Source organism: Elephantulus edwardii, unplaced genomic scaffold (assembly GCF_000299155.1).
Source record: "Elephantulus edwardii isolate Elephantulus edwardi_28Jun2011 unplaced genomic scaffold, EleEdw1.0 scaffold00237, whole genome shotgun sequence".
In the NCBI taxonomy this organism is placed as follows: Eukaryota; Metazoa; Chordata; class Mammalia; order Macroscelidea; family Macroscelididae; genus Elephantulus; species Elephantulus edwardii.
In genome coordinates, this window is record NW_006399987.1 from 1,274,198 (window position 1) to 1,288,287 (window position 14,090).

Sequence of the window (14,090 nt, forward strand, 5' to 3'; positions counted from 1 at the left end):
CTGGTACATGTTCACTCTTATTAAGTTGTCTTTCTCTTATTAAAAATTCAACCATAATCAACCACATTTCTCTTTTGTTAATGTATAGATTAAAAAGCATTCTTACACTTCAACGATTCAGATCCTCCCAGAAGAGCCGTGGGTGAGCATTAACATTACTGGTAAGTATATTCATTTTCTCTTGGACACAAGAGCCTATTATTTGGTCCTAGAAGCCTTCTGAGGTCCCAACTCTTTTCATTACTTCTTAGTTGTTGGAATTGAGGGAAAACCTCATAAGCAGTTCCTTACTTCACCTCTGCCTTGCATGTGGACTTCTGAGCTGTAAAACAACCCAGTGGTAGATGAAATTTGGTCCAGGACTTAAGAACAATAAATGACATAGTTGAGCCTCTACATCTTGTGGTTCCTAACCTTTATACTATAATAGACAAAGTGCTAGTCAATAAGCCTTTTATTTTAAGAACTACCTTCCCTCTGTAACTTAATTTGTGTCCCTGTTAGAACCTCTACTTGGAATATTATTGCTTTTCAATTTTTGACTCATGCACTTTTATTTAACTTGTTAAATTTGTGTCTTCTAGGCTGCAACAGTTCCATGATACATCTTCAAGGATATGAACATGTATGGCTAAGCACAATTGATGACAGTGCATCTAAATTCCAAAATCAATCTCCACAATAGTCTATGTGTTTCCTATTGCCAAAGGGGCCTTTTAGAGTAGTGACAGAAGATCTTCACCCTGAAACCTACAGTGTCCCTTTTCAGCAGGAAGTAGCTAAGAAAATATGCCATCCCCTTTTCCTTATGAATCAGAGTGAAATCTCTCTCAGGGAGGAGTGATAGGGAATGGCAAAGGACACACTGACAAAGGCGATTAATCAGAACTGGTTTTGACAAGCACTGTGGCAATGGGAAAATTAAAACAGACTTTCAAGGAATAATCAACCTGAATCCTTCTGATCATATGGAGATTTTTTAAAGTATTTCTTTGAGTTTATTATGTTTAATTTGTTTTATTTGTTTGTGTATAAAGGATGCTCATCTAGATGATAACATAATTATGATAAAAACAAAAGGGGAGAAATATGGGAAGCCAATACTAAATATTTGAATGCTATTTTAAAAAAAAAAAGGAGTGAAGTAAAACACATTCCTAAATTCTGCCATAAAATTCCTTTTATGATAGTTTCATCATCAATGAAGAATATTTCTATATTGTGGATTTCGAAAGTGAGCTGTAAATTTCATTCTGTGTGTTTATATAGAACTTGACACACTACAATATTTATTCCAGGAAGAACCACTTTCGTAAGTTCTATACTTTGACTGCTTGGTCAATTTCCAGATAAGCTCACTAAGTGCAATAGAGGAATTGATAGTTCTTCCTCTGATAACTTACGTGGGATCATTCCGCTTTGATTAGGTATGTAAAGCCCTGGATAGAGGACAAGGGGACAAAGTCTGATTCTCACATTGTTTACATACTGCATAGCTATGTAAAGTGTGTGTAGGTCTCAATCTCTCTATGTGAGTTTTCCATAATTGGAATTGTTGTTGTTGTTGTTATGTGCCATCGAGTCGCTTGCAACTCAAAGCGACCCTATGTACAAGAGCCCTAAACGCCGTTCTATCCTGTGCCAACCTCACCGTCTCAGACATACTCATTCTCATCACTCCACTCACAGAATCAATCCATCTCATCAAGGGCCTTCCTCTCCTGCGCCGTCCCTCCACTCTCCCAAACATGATGTCCCTCTCCAAGGACCAGTCCCTCCTTGCAACAGGCCCAAAGTATGTCAGACGAAGTTTCAGAATCCTTGACTCCAAGGAGCATTAGGAATTAGGGAGAAAAATACCCCTTTCTTGGACATGCATAATAGCTAATGAGTTGAAGGTGTTAATGTTGAAAAACAAAATAATTATCTGTGAAACTAATATTTTTCACAAATAGTGTACTTGCACACATATGCATATCATGCATGGACATGAGAAAATTACGTAAAACAACTTCTGGACTAGAGTACCAATATATATACTGCACATATCTAATGATATTTTTCAGATGTGAATTTTCACTTTATTAAACTTTATTTCATACTCCAAAAATTTTGCTTATGATCACATTTGTTTAAGAACAGTATAATAAGCTAGCTTCCAAACAACATGGGCTGAGTTGCTAGTAACTTGGTCACTGAAAATGAAAGAGTGTAAACCTTGCATTTACTCTGGGGTATTTATGGATTTTACTAAGAGTTGTGGAACTCCTCCTACCTCTCTGTGCCTTACGTGCTGCCCCAGAAACAGATGATGGGCAAAGCAGAGTGTTAGAAACAGGACTGTGCCACTCTAATTACAGGCTACTCAATAGGAGGTGGGGGTAGCTGCAAATGCATACCTTAAGCCCATGGTATTGCCTCCACATGAAGCCAGGCAGCAATACTGTGCTGCTTCAGGGTATACATCACCCGAGTCCTGTGGAGCCAGGTTTGTGGTCTGTCAGAGCTGTTTCTTATGAGCAAGGGACAAGCAATCTCCCAGTGTCTAGTCTCTGATACTTGCCTCATTCTTCCAGTAGGCAAGAGACCCAAGTCTTTCTGTAGGCAGGAAGTCCTTCCTATAAAAGTAAGTGGGCTAAGAGTGGCAGCTGGTCAGCTAGGCAGCGGTGCAGAGTGCCTGTGGCTGTGGCATTCCAGAATCACTAACTTGCACTGACCCATTCATCTCCTAGGCTATGACAAGTTACCTTTATTAGAACTTTTTCTGAAATGGAAAACTGAATTTCTTTCTGCACTGGAAAAAATGGTCTGCAGAGCATGAAAGAGGCTTTAGAAATTCAATATTAAGCTGGTAAGGGCTGCTATTAGCAACAAAAACTCTGTGTCAACAGACATCAAAAGGAAGTCTTAACATTATATTTATTAGACAAGAAAATGTAAATTGGAGTCAGTGACTTGTCAAACAATTGTAAAGAAATTGACGTAGTACGCTTATGAATATTATGTAGTGTTACAGTCTTTTACACAAAAAAAAAGTTTCCTAGTTGTAGTACTCTTTTGGCCCATTCATACAATGACTATTTTAGCTTCCACTAATTAATCCATTATTATGTATTAAACACTGTTCTGATCATTGCCTTTCATCATCTTTAACTGCTCTCTCAGATCAATGTTTTTTGCTGATCTGACGTACAGAGACAAGAAAGAACTGCAAAAAGATGTTTTATATTATAGCACCAGCAGCCAGGAAATTAAAAGATGTATTACAATGGGAAAGTCTGCAGTTAGGGACCTCTCCAAAGTACTGAAGAGCGATGATGTCACTCTGGAGACTAAGGTGCACCTGATACAGGCCATGGTCTTTCCAATCACTTGCTATGCATCAGAGAGCTGTACAATGACTAGGGATGATGGAAGGAGAATTGATGCCTTTGAGCTGTGGTGTTGGAGAAGAGTATTTGACTATACCATGGACTGCTAAGAAAACAAACAGATACATGCTGGAGAGGGTTAAACCAGGCTGCTCCTTGGAGGCAAAGATTCTGAGGCTTCGTCTGACATACTTTGGACATGTTTCGAGAGACCGGTCCTTGGGGGACATCATGCTGGGGAGGGTGGAGGGACAGCGCAGGAGGGGAAGACCCTCTATGAGGTGAATTGATTCAGTGACTGGGGTAATGGGAGTATGTGTGTCGGAGATGGTACGACTGGCATAGGATAGAGCAGGCTTTAGGGCTGTTGTACATAGGGTCACTATGAGTCTCAGATGACTCGACAGCACATAGCAACAAATATTACAGTGAGACTTTAGCACCATAGTCCATAGAGAGTCGAGCTGCTAACTCAAAAGTAGTGTCTTTCTGATGGTTCAATTCCACCAGCAGCATCTTGAAAGAAAGAGGGACAATATCTTCCCATGAGACTTATGATCTACTAAAACCTCATAGGTCAGCTACGAGTCACTTCCAACTAGACAGTGATGAGAGAGAAGATTATAATTTGTAATATAAACCTCATTTGAATCTGATGAGCTTTATAAGAAATAATAAAAATTACTATTTGGTAGTAAACTGCAATATTAAATGTGGTTATTACAGTGGCCTTGGAAGAATATCACAGTCTTAATTGGATATTGAGGACTCTAACACCCAGGTAAGTGCACTTCAGCCAATGGAAGTTTATAAACCAAGATGTGGTCAGGGGTGTGTCATAAAATCCCACACCTTTCCTGTGATTTCTCTTCCATACCAAAGTTATGCACACAACTTTCTGAGAGCTGTGAAGAATTCTGACATTATTTCATTCCAGTTTTTTCTCCATTGGAAGTGTTAATGAGCCAGTATCATTCTTTCTAAGTGCTGAAGTGCAAAGAATAAAAAGAAAATGTTAACTTTGGGGAAAGTCAGCCATCAAAACTCAAAGGGAAGCCCTACCTCAAAGATATTTTTAGATCAACCCTCAAAAATGCTCCCGTTTAGTCAAATTAGAACCAATGTGTAGTTGAACCTCCAGTAGGCTTTTGGAACCTGTAAATTGCATGAGGGGGGAGTGCCCATCTTTCTCTGGAGTAGTGGCTGGTAGATTCGAACTTCCAGAAAGATGACACATTAAGGTTAGCAGTGAAGCACACTATGGACCAGCCTAGGTTTGCAGAAATGCAAGTGCAACCTAGTTCTAGGATAAGTTGAAACCATAAAATATCATTTCAGTTAACTACAACCAAGGAATACACACACCCTTTTACCATATATATTCCCACAAATTGTATGATCTCATCTTATCATGCATTTTCTTTTCCAGTACAAAAGTGTCTCATCAAGAAAATTTATAGGTTTGATAAGAGACAGAGCAAACTAAACCATTTACAGTCAGTTTTTCAGAGAGCCCAAATAACTCCTTCAGAAATCATGTCAACTATTTGAAAATATATATGCATATTTATGTTACAGACTAGTTGTTTTTGTTGTTGATTGCCTTCAAGTCGAGCATGACGCATAGCAACCCTATGAACAGAAGGCCTAAAGCCCTTCTACAACTATCAACATTTATCAAAGTTCATAGAGTTTCCAGAGGCAGGTTGTTTAGGAAGTGATTGCCACAGAGGAGCTTAAATCATAGATTATAAACAACAAGAGGCTCTGCAACAATAATGAAATTTGATCATGCAGATAGAAGATTGACATATATACAAATATTTAACTCATTCCTTTAGAGATGTCACAAAGAAAACAATGTTGCTGTTGCTGTTGTTATTGTTGTTGTTGTTGTTGTTGTTGTTGTTGTTGTTGTTAGGTGCCAGCAAGTCGAGTACAACTCATAGCGACACCATGAACAAAAGATCTGAAACCAGACCTGTCCTGTGCCATCCTCACACTTCCTGACACACAAGAGCCCATTGCAGCAGTCACCTTGTCAGTCCACCTGGTTGAGGGTCTTCCTCTCCTTCGCCAACCCTCAACCCTTCCCAACATCATGTCCCTCTCCAAGGAATAGCACCTCTTAGCAATATGTCCAAAGTATGTTAGGCAAAACCTCATCAATCTTGCCTCCAAAGAACACTCTGGCTGCACCCTCTCCAAGACATAGCTATTTATTTTCTTGGCCATCCATGGGATGTTCAGCACTCTTCTCCAACACCACATCTCAAAGGCATCAATTATTTTTCTGTCATTCTTATTCAGTGTCCAGATCTCAGATGCATAGCTGGTAATCAGAAAGACCACAGCCTGAACCAGACAACGATCACATGAAATTCAAGATTAAAAATTATGACAGTGACAAAAATTATGTAACTGAAGAGGTGTTTGATTTTGTCCTCTTTTCCAACCAACACAAAAAAAGATAGCACAGGTGTCATGACTAGGTGTTCTTGCTGAGAAGCTTATGCAGTGCCCTCTTAATGTCTTTGTTTCTTAGGCTGTAGATGAAGGGGTTCAACATAGGGGTGACCACGGTGTACATAACCGAGGCAACAGCACTTACACCTTTCCTGGAAGAAGCTACAACTGAACTGAGGTACACACCGATACCTGTTCCATAAAATAAGCAAACAACTGACAAGTGAGAGCCACAGGTTGAAAAGGCTTTATACCTCCCACGTAAGGAGGAGACCCTCAGAACAGAAGATATAATTCGAGTGTAGGAGAAAAGGATTCCCAAGACTGGAATACCACCATAGATGGCACTGACACAATACATTACTATAGTAATGGTGGAGGTGTCAGAACAGGAAAGACTAAGGAGCTGTGGAGGGTCACAGAAAAAACTAGGGATTTCCACATCTGTGCAGAAGTTCAGTTGTGACACTATTGAAATGTGCAACTGGGAGTCCAAAAGGCTCATGACAAAAGAGATGACAGCCAGCAAGCCACAGAAGCGGGAGTTCATGACCACTGTGTAGTGCAAGGGCCGGCAGATGGCTACAAACCTGTCATAAGCCATCACAGTGAGGAACATACTGTCCAGACAGGCAAAGAGATAAAAAAAGAACACCTGCATCAGGCAGCCCACAGAGGTGATGGATCTGCTCCGTGTCTGAATATTCACCAGCATCTTTGGGACTGTGGTGGAGACGGAGCAGATATCAGCCATGGACAGATTGGAGAGGAAGAAGTACATCGGAGTGTGGAGGCGAGGGTCAGAGCAGATGACCAGGATGATGAGCAGATTCCCAGCGACAGCGACCAGGTACATAGACAAAAACAGCCCAAAGAGGAAGGGCTGAACTTCTGGATCCTTAGAAAAGCACAGGAGGTGGAAATCAGAGATGCTTGTTAGATTCTGGCGCTCCATGTACCTGTCACATAATGTGGGGAAGGAAAAGAGGATTGTTAAAAAGGAAACAACTTTACTAATGAAGGAATTCTTTTTTCTCTTAGGAGGGGGAAGCGAGCTGGTGGGGAGGGGTGGGCAGGGAGAAAAGTGTGGAAATGAATGAGTGGAAATCCAAAACCTCTGTAAATGTCTATTAAAATTAATAATAAAAAAGTATAAAAAATAAAAAGGAAACAAATGAAAAGGCACTCAGCACCCAGTGTGTGAATTTTGAATTTGTGATGTTAATTATCAAACACAAATTTACAAGTATTAACACTTAATACTTCAGTTCCTTCAACAATACCATAAATTGTGGCAAACTCAACTACTGTGCTTCTCAGAAATCTTTCATCACTGTTTTCTACCATTTCTGTACTCTCACTTTAGAATCTCTGAGGTCAATGATGTTAGAATAGTAAGGACATTTTAAGATAACAAATCCACAGAAGAACAATAGAAATACAGTAGTCCCCTCAAAGGAGGGAAGTAAATACAACAGAAAATAGACTTTCTTACAAGACAATTTCAATTCAAAATCACTATGACTATTGTGAAAGAAGTTCGGCCAGTTTGCTCCTTAACAAAGCACAGGCAGGGAAACACTCCATATAGAAGCCAGAGAGTCTACTTTTTGATCCTGTGAACAAAAGAAGAATCTATTTTATATTTAAAACAGATTTATCACTGTCTTACAGTTATAATCTATCTTATGCCAACCATGATTCCCTCTATGGAATCAAAAATGAATGAAATTTAAGTGGTTCCTCCCAAGCATTTATTATCTACCTAAATAAGAACGAAAAGAAAACGTTCTTATAGAGATCCAAATGAAAGGAAATCATCAGATTATCAAATACTTCGTTTGAATGGGATGAAGCTTTGCTTAGTTTACATTAATAATGCCTCTGGGTTGTCTGCGACTCACAGCAACCTTATGCACAAAAGCTCTGAGTGCTGCCCCTGAGCCAATCTCATTGTCTCTGACACACCTACTCCCCATTATTCCAGTCATGGTGTCAATCTATCTCATCCAGGGTCTTCCTTTCTTGTGCTGTCCATGAATGATGTTCTTCTCCAAGGAATGGTTCCTCCTGACAACATGCCCAAAGTATGTCAGAGAGAGCTTCAAAATAGTTATGTGTAAAATGAACGTACCTTGATTATAGACACATGAATAGGGGTTATTATTTACATAGCTCAGATTTCTTAAGCATGTAGTAAAATAGATTGCTATTTACAGAAGTCTTATTCATAACATCTATTGCATATGAATATGGAATAATATTTTCATATTGGATTTCTTAAGTATGCAGTTATATGAAATTATTCTATTCTATATTCTATTCCATTCTATCATATATAATTTTAAATTTTATTTATTATATATAATTATATATTCTATAATTATATCTATACAATATCTATTCACTTATATTGCAATTTACAGAAAGTGCTGCAATCCACAGGATTCATGCTATAAAATTCCCTGTAAACTGTTTAGCCCATTTCCTTAATTCAAAAATCAAATTCACCAAATTTTAAGAGTAAAAACCAAACACATATATCAGTTGTCTTCCTAGTCCTGATAGAAGTACAGAACAAACTCTCTTTCAGATGTGGGTAGACTCTGAGAGCAACGTGTTGTTGTTGTTGTTGCTGTTGTTGTTGTTGTTGTTATGTGCTGTTGAGTCGTTTGTGACTCATAGCGACCCTATGTACAACAGCCCTAAACCTGGCTCTATCCTGTGCCAATCGCACTGCCTCTGACACACCCATCCGATTATCCCAGTCACTGAATCAATCCACCTCATAGAGGGTCTTCCCCTCCTGCACTGTCCCTCTACCCTACTAAGCATGATGTCCCTCTCCAAGAACCTGTCCCTCCTTACAACACGCCCAAAGTATGTCAGACGAAGCCCCAGAATCCTTGCCTCCAAGGAGTAGCCTGGTTCAACCCTCTCCAAGATGAATCTGTTTGTTTTCTTGGCAGTACATGGTACATTCAATACTCTTCTCCGACACCACAGCTCAAAGGCATCAGTTCTCCTTCTATCCTCCCTAGTCATTGTCCAGCTCTGATGCCTAACAAGTGATTGCAAAGACCGTGGCCTGTATCAGAGACTAAGAAATATAAGCAATGTGCCCCCTCATACACTAAGTAGAGTAGACTGGATTTACAATTAAATCATAGGTCCCTAAGGCCCATACATTCACCAACCTTAGAGTTTCCTCACATTGAAAACATTTTGAGTAACAATAAAGGAAACTTAACCTAAGATGCATTTAAGTTTCATGTGGCCTGGAAGAAATTTCACACAATAAAGCACAGTGAAAAGGAGATTTCTTCCTGGAGAGACCAGGGATTAGAAATGTCAGAGTGATTGGGCAAGGAAAACAATGACTTGGTGTCCCGTGCCTATCGCTCTCAAACAGCTTGCGTTCAGTCTGGGCTTTGCTAGTTAATAAGCTGGTACAAATGATACCAAACAGCAAGACTTCTTTTCTCCTCTGTGAAATGTAGATAATATGTGTTGCTGTCTCCTGGGCTTAATGATGCAGAAATAGGGAAGAAATCCCACAGAAAACGCGTTTCAGGTCCTTACACGGGATAACTCCAGTAATGTTTATAGTAATGTGCTAATGATAGGGTGGTATTAACAAGTTCAGAATTCTCTATATATGTATCAGTTCTAAAACTATAGTTATTTTTATTCAGCCTGCAAAACTAGTTAGTTAACCTCTGAATTCTCTGTTTCCTGTCTTAAATCATGTAAAGTTGTTTGATCTGTTTACCAGAAGAGGAAATGCATCTCTCCTAGATCTTTCTGAGGCTGTTTCCCAGTCATAAGTGAATTGTATCTTAACCTGCACATTTACCAGGAAGGGGACTGTACCCTTCCTGAATTATTAGTACTTAAATATGAACTATTATTTTTTTCAGATGCAGAAATTCCTTTTTTTACTAACAAAAGTACACTGTTAAATGAGCTAGTGTTTCATCCTAGTATAAAACCCAATGACAACTTCCAGACAGGGAGACAGTCTTAGAGGTGAATCGCTGTCTCCCAGATCTGATTAAGAAAGTGCTTATGGATATTGCAATCTGTTTATCTTATTGGCGATTGACTAAGAAAAGAACCCTTTGTGTTCAGTAACACTAAAAATTATTATCATCACCATTATTGTTATCAACATAATCAAGATCATTATGTTGTGCAGGGACAAATAAGAAGAAACTATTACCTGTTCAGGGAGGGAACTCTCTAAAAGAGGTAGAACTAATGTAGAAGAAGTTAGTACACAAAATAATCTTTCTTCAATCTCTGCTAGAACTAGGAAGAGTCACAGACTTCTGAGTTTCATTTAGCACTTGCTGTCCTCATTTTCGGCCATTATAAAGGTGCTGCTTGGCCTGAGGAAGAGGAAACAATGAAGTCCTGCTGTGGAGGAGCCCACCAGGTCTCCCCTGTTTGTTGGGTGATGAAGGCAGAGGTTTCTTCATCAGGACTGGTAGGAAAGCATACTTGGACATCTGTATCCTGAAGCCGATACTCCCCCTCCAGGAGAGAAAGAGTATGGATCTTGAGTTGGGATTAGACAAATTGAAGGCTTAGAAGGTTTAGATATTTACAGTTGTAGGGCCTTGGAAGCTAAATTCCCAGAGTACATAATTAGCCAAGTATGTCCATAATATTCTAATCTCTAAAGACTTGTTAATATTATTGAAAGAGAAAGAAAAAAAAATGTGAACTTCCCTCGTGTCTTGTCATCTTTTAAGTGGAAGCTCACCAGAAATTCTTAACTTTTTCTTAGTGTGAAAATCAGAGCGTTGTTCATCCAATATTTTAATTTTAAAGACACAGAGTGTGATTTTACAATATTAAGCCCATTGACTTCAAAACACATTGGTTTCTTGATGCTGAGATGCAATCTATATTGAAGACTGCAGTCCTTGACCTTCTGCAGCAAATACTTCAGGTCCTCCTCAGTTACTGTGAACAAGGTTGTGTCATCTGCGTAACACAGGTTGTTGATGAGTCTTCCCCTAATCCTGATGCCACATTCCTCCTCCCAAAGTCCAGCTGCCCAAAAAATCTGTTCTGCATATAAATTGAAACAGTATGGAGACAAGATGCATCCCTGATGCATTCCATTCCTGCTTTTTGAACCACAAAGTGTTTCCTTGCTCTTTTCTGATGACTGCTTCCAAGCCCAATTACAGGTTTCACATGAGCACAATTAAGTGTTCTGAGATTCCCAATCTTCTCAAGGTTAGCCTCAGTTTGTTGTAATCCAAACAGTCAAATACCTTGCTTAGTCAATGAAACAGAGACATGCCTCTGATACTATTTTCAGCCAAGATCCATCTGACATTGACTATGATGTCCCTAGTGCCACAGCCTCTTCTAAATCCAGTGTACTGTTTCAGTCGTTTTTGGATAATCTTCAGCAGAATTTTGTTTGTGTGTGGTATTTGGTGATATTGTTCTGTAGTTTCTTCACTCTGTTGGATCACTTTTTTTTGGAATGGGAAAAAATATGGAATCTCTTCCAGCCAGTTGGCCAGGTAGTTGTCCTCCAGATTTCTTGGCACAACTTGGTGAGCATGTCCAGGGCTTCTTCATCTGCTTGTTGAAATATAACAATTGGCAGTCCATCAATTCTTGGAGCCTTGTTTTTTACCAATTCCTTCAGAGCCGTTCTTGATCATAAGCTGTTTCATGAAATTCTTCCAGTCAGCCAATTCTTTTTTGATACAATGACTCTGTGTACTCCTTCCTCTTTTGATGTTTCATGGATCATTCAAAATTCTGCATAGAGCATCCTTAAGTATTTCCCGTCTGTCTTTTGCATTCTTCATGGTTGGTTGATATTCTTGATATCCTCCTACAGCTCATCTGGTCTCCATTCATTAGTGATCAAGGTCTCAAATGTCCCTGTTTTTTAAAATGGTTTTTAAATTTGAGTGGGATGCACTCAAGGTCAAACTTTGGTTCTCACTGATTTGTTTCATTTTCTTTAGCTTAAGTTTGAACTTGCACATGAGTAATTGATAGTCTATTCCACAATCACTACCTGGCCTAGTTTTCAGAGTTGATATTGAGCTTCTCCAGTGATTCTTTCTACAGATGTAATCAATCTGATGTCTATGTAGACCAGCAGGTGAAGTCAATGTGTACAGTTGTCGCTTATGTTTCTTATAAAAGGTATTTGCAATGAATAAATCATCAATAGTACAAAACTCAATCATTCTGTCTCCAGCATCAATTCTCTCACCAAGTCAATGTGTTCCGACTGCTGATTCTGCTTCCCTATTCCCACTAGAGACACATATTTAAGGACAGGTTGGTGCCTATTCACTTATTTCTTTTAAATAATCCTTTTTTGCTTTTTTCTAAACTCTGTCTCAAGTAAGTAGAGCCACAGAATCAAGCAAATGCTGTCCACTGGTCCTTTCTGAGTACCCAGAATTGCAGCCTCTCCTCCTTAAGGTCGTTCCTGTCCATATACCTGGTAACTGAGATTGGGAACCTACTTATAATTCTGGCCATCAGCTCTGACCTCCACCTCCAAACCCTCATGTACTTCGTTCTCTCCAACCTGTCCTTGACTGACAAAGGTTTCAGCTCCGCCACTGTCCCAAAGATGTTTATGAACGTTCAGATATAGAGTCAATCCATCACCTATGTGGGATGCCTGACACAAACACCTGTTTTTAATCTCTTTGTATGTCTAGACAGTCTGTTTGTCCCTGCAATGGCTTATGACCAGTTTGTGGCTGTCTCCCTCTGCACTACACATGCATATAAACCTCTTCTGCTGAGGCTTACTGGTTTTGGGAACGCTTTTCTTAAGTCCTGTGGAGTCCCTGATGAACTTTTCAATAGCATCACCACTTACCTTCTGCACAGGTGTGGAAGTTCCTCTTTTCTCTGTGAATCTCCTCAACTAATTCATCTTGCTTGTTATGATATCTCCAACAATATCAGATGAGTATATTGATTCTATCTTTGGTCGTATTCCAATCTCAGGAATTCTTTCCTCTTACACTCAAATTAGTAACGCCATTTGTAGAGTCTCCTTCCCAGATGGAAAGTATATAACTTTTCCCACCTGTGGCTTGCTTGCTTATTTTATGAAACAGGAATGGGAGTTTACCTAATCAGTTCATTTGCTGCACCTTCTATTAGGAAGGCTGCAGTGGTCTCAGTAATGTATACCATGGTCACTCCCATGCTGAATCCCTTTATTTACAGCTTGAGGAACAAAAGAACACTGTAGGTGATCCTTAGCAGAACAGTGAAGTTTCAATACAGGTACCATCTTCTTATGTGTGGGTTGGAAGATAGGAAGCCCTATTATTTTTAACCAGGAGTCTCTGCTTGATTACATACTTATAAAGTCTCATTGGTTTCAGTCAAAAGGTTTTTTGGTTGAATAACTCTTCCCTTATTTATGAGATAGTGAGAATATTTTGAAATATATAAAGTTTGATGATCAAATCCTAGTGTAGCTATGGAATCTTCTGTAGCTTCTCCTCTTTGACCCAGACATCCTGGTAAAAACACAAGTCTATTTTTGTGTTCTTAGCATCTTCATTTTTCATCTCAATTTCTATTATAGCCTGCTTTATATGTGCAAGTTTGTATATTCATAAACAATCTATAGACTTAGATTGTATACTTGAAAATGCACAACATTGGTCTTTAGATTGATAGATTTACAAAGTTCAAATACATTGTTTTTCATGCAAGATCCTTCCCATTTCCTTTTGCATATCACTAATCTTGAAACTTGACTTCACATTGCAATTTTCTGGAGTTCTTAATCATATTGATGAATTATACTGTGAAGGCTATGGTTTGATCTTCATCAGTTAATGGTTCAAGTCTTTTTCAATGAGGAAAGACTGTATCATCTACATATCAAGGGCTGTTACTTAATAACCCTTCAGTCTGGATGCTGTGTTCTTCACATAGCCCAGTACTTGCTTTGTAATTAAATATGTTGAGAAATACTAAACTGACAGAACTTTCCTGATTTAAACCATGCAATAGCCTCTTGTTTTGTTCAAATCAGTTTTCCTTTCAGGTTTATAATGAGCACAATTCCAATCCTTGGAATTCCAATTCTTTGCATTGTTTTCCACAATTTATTGTGATTCAGGCAATCAATTGTCTTTGCATAGTTGACAAAATAGAAATAAGCATCTTCTTAGTACTCTGTTTCAGTATTGATCTATTTTACATGTTGTTGTTGTTGTTGTTGTTGTT

At 38.9% G+C, this 14,090-nt stretch overlaps 1 protein-coding gene across 1 annotated transcript; it reads right to left on the bottom strand.

Moving 5' to 3' along the window:
• Positions 1-3,684: 3,684 nt before the first annotated feature.
• On the bottom strand, positions 3,685-6,792 carry LOC102849980 (olfactory receptor 18-like; the record flags this gene model as incomplete). Its single annotated transcript, XM_006898755.1, has 2 exons — positions 5,868-6,792; positions 3,685-3,707 (listed from the first exon to the last, which is right to left on the bottom strand). Coding segments are annotated over exons 1-2 (948 nt in total), but the record flags the coding sequence as incomplete, so codon positions are not given.
• Between the last annotated feature and the right edge of the window lie 7,298 nt (positions 6,793-14,090).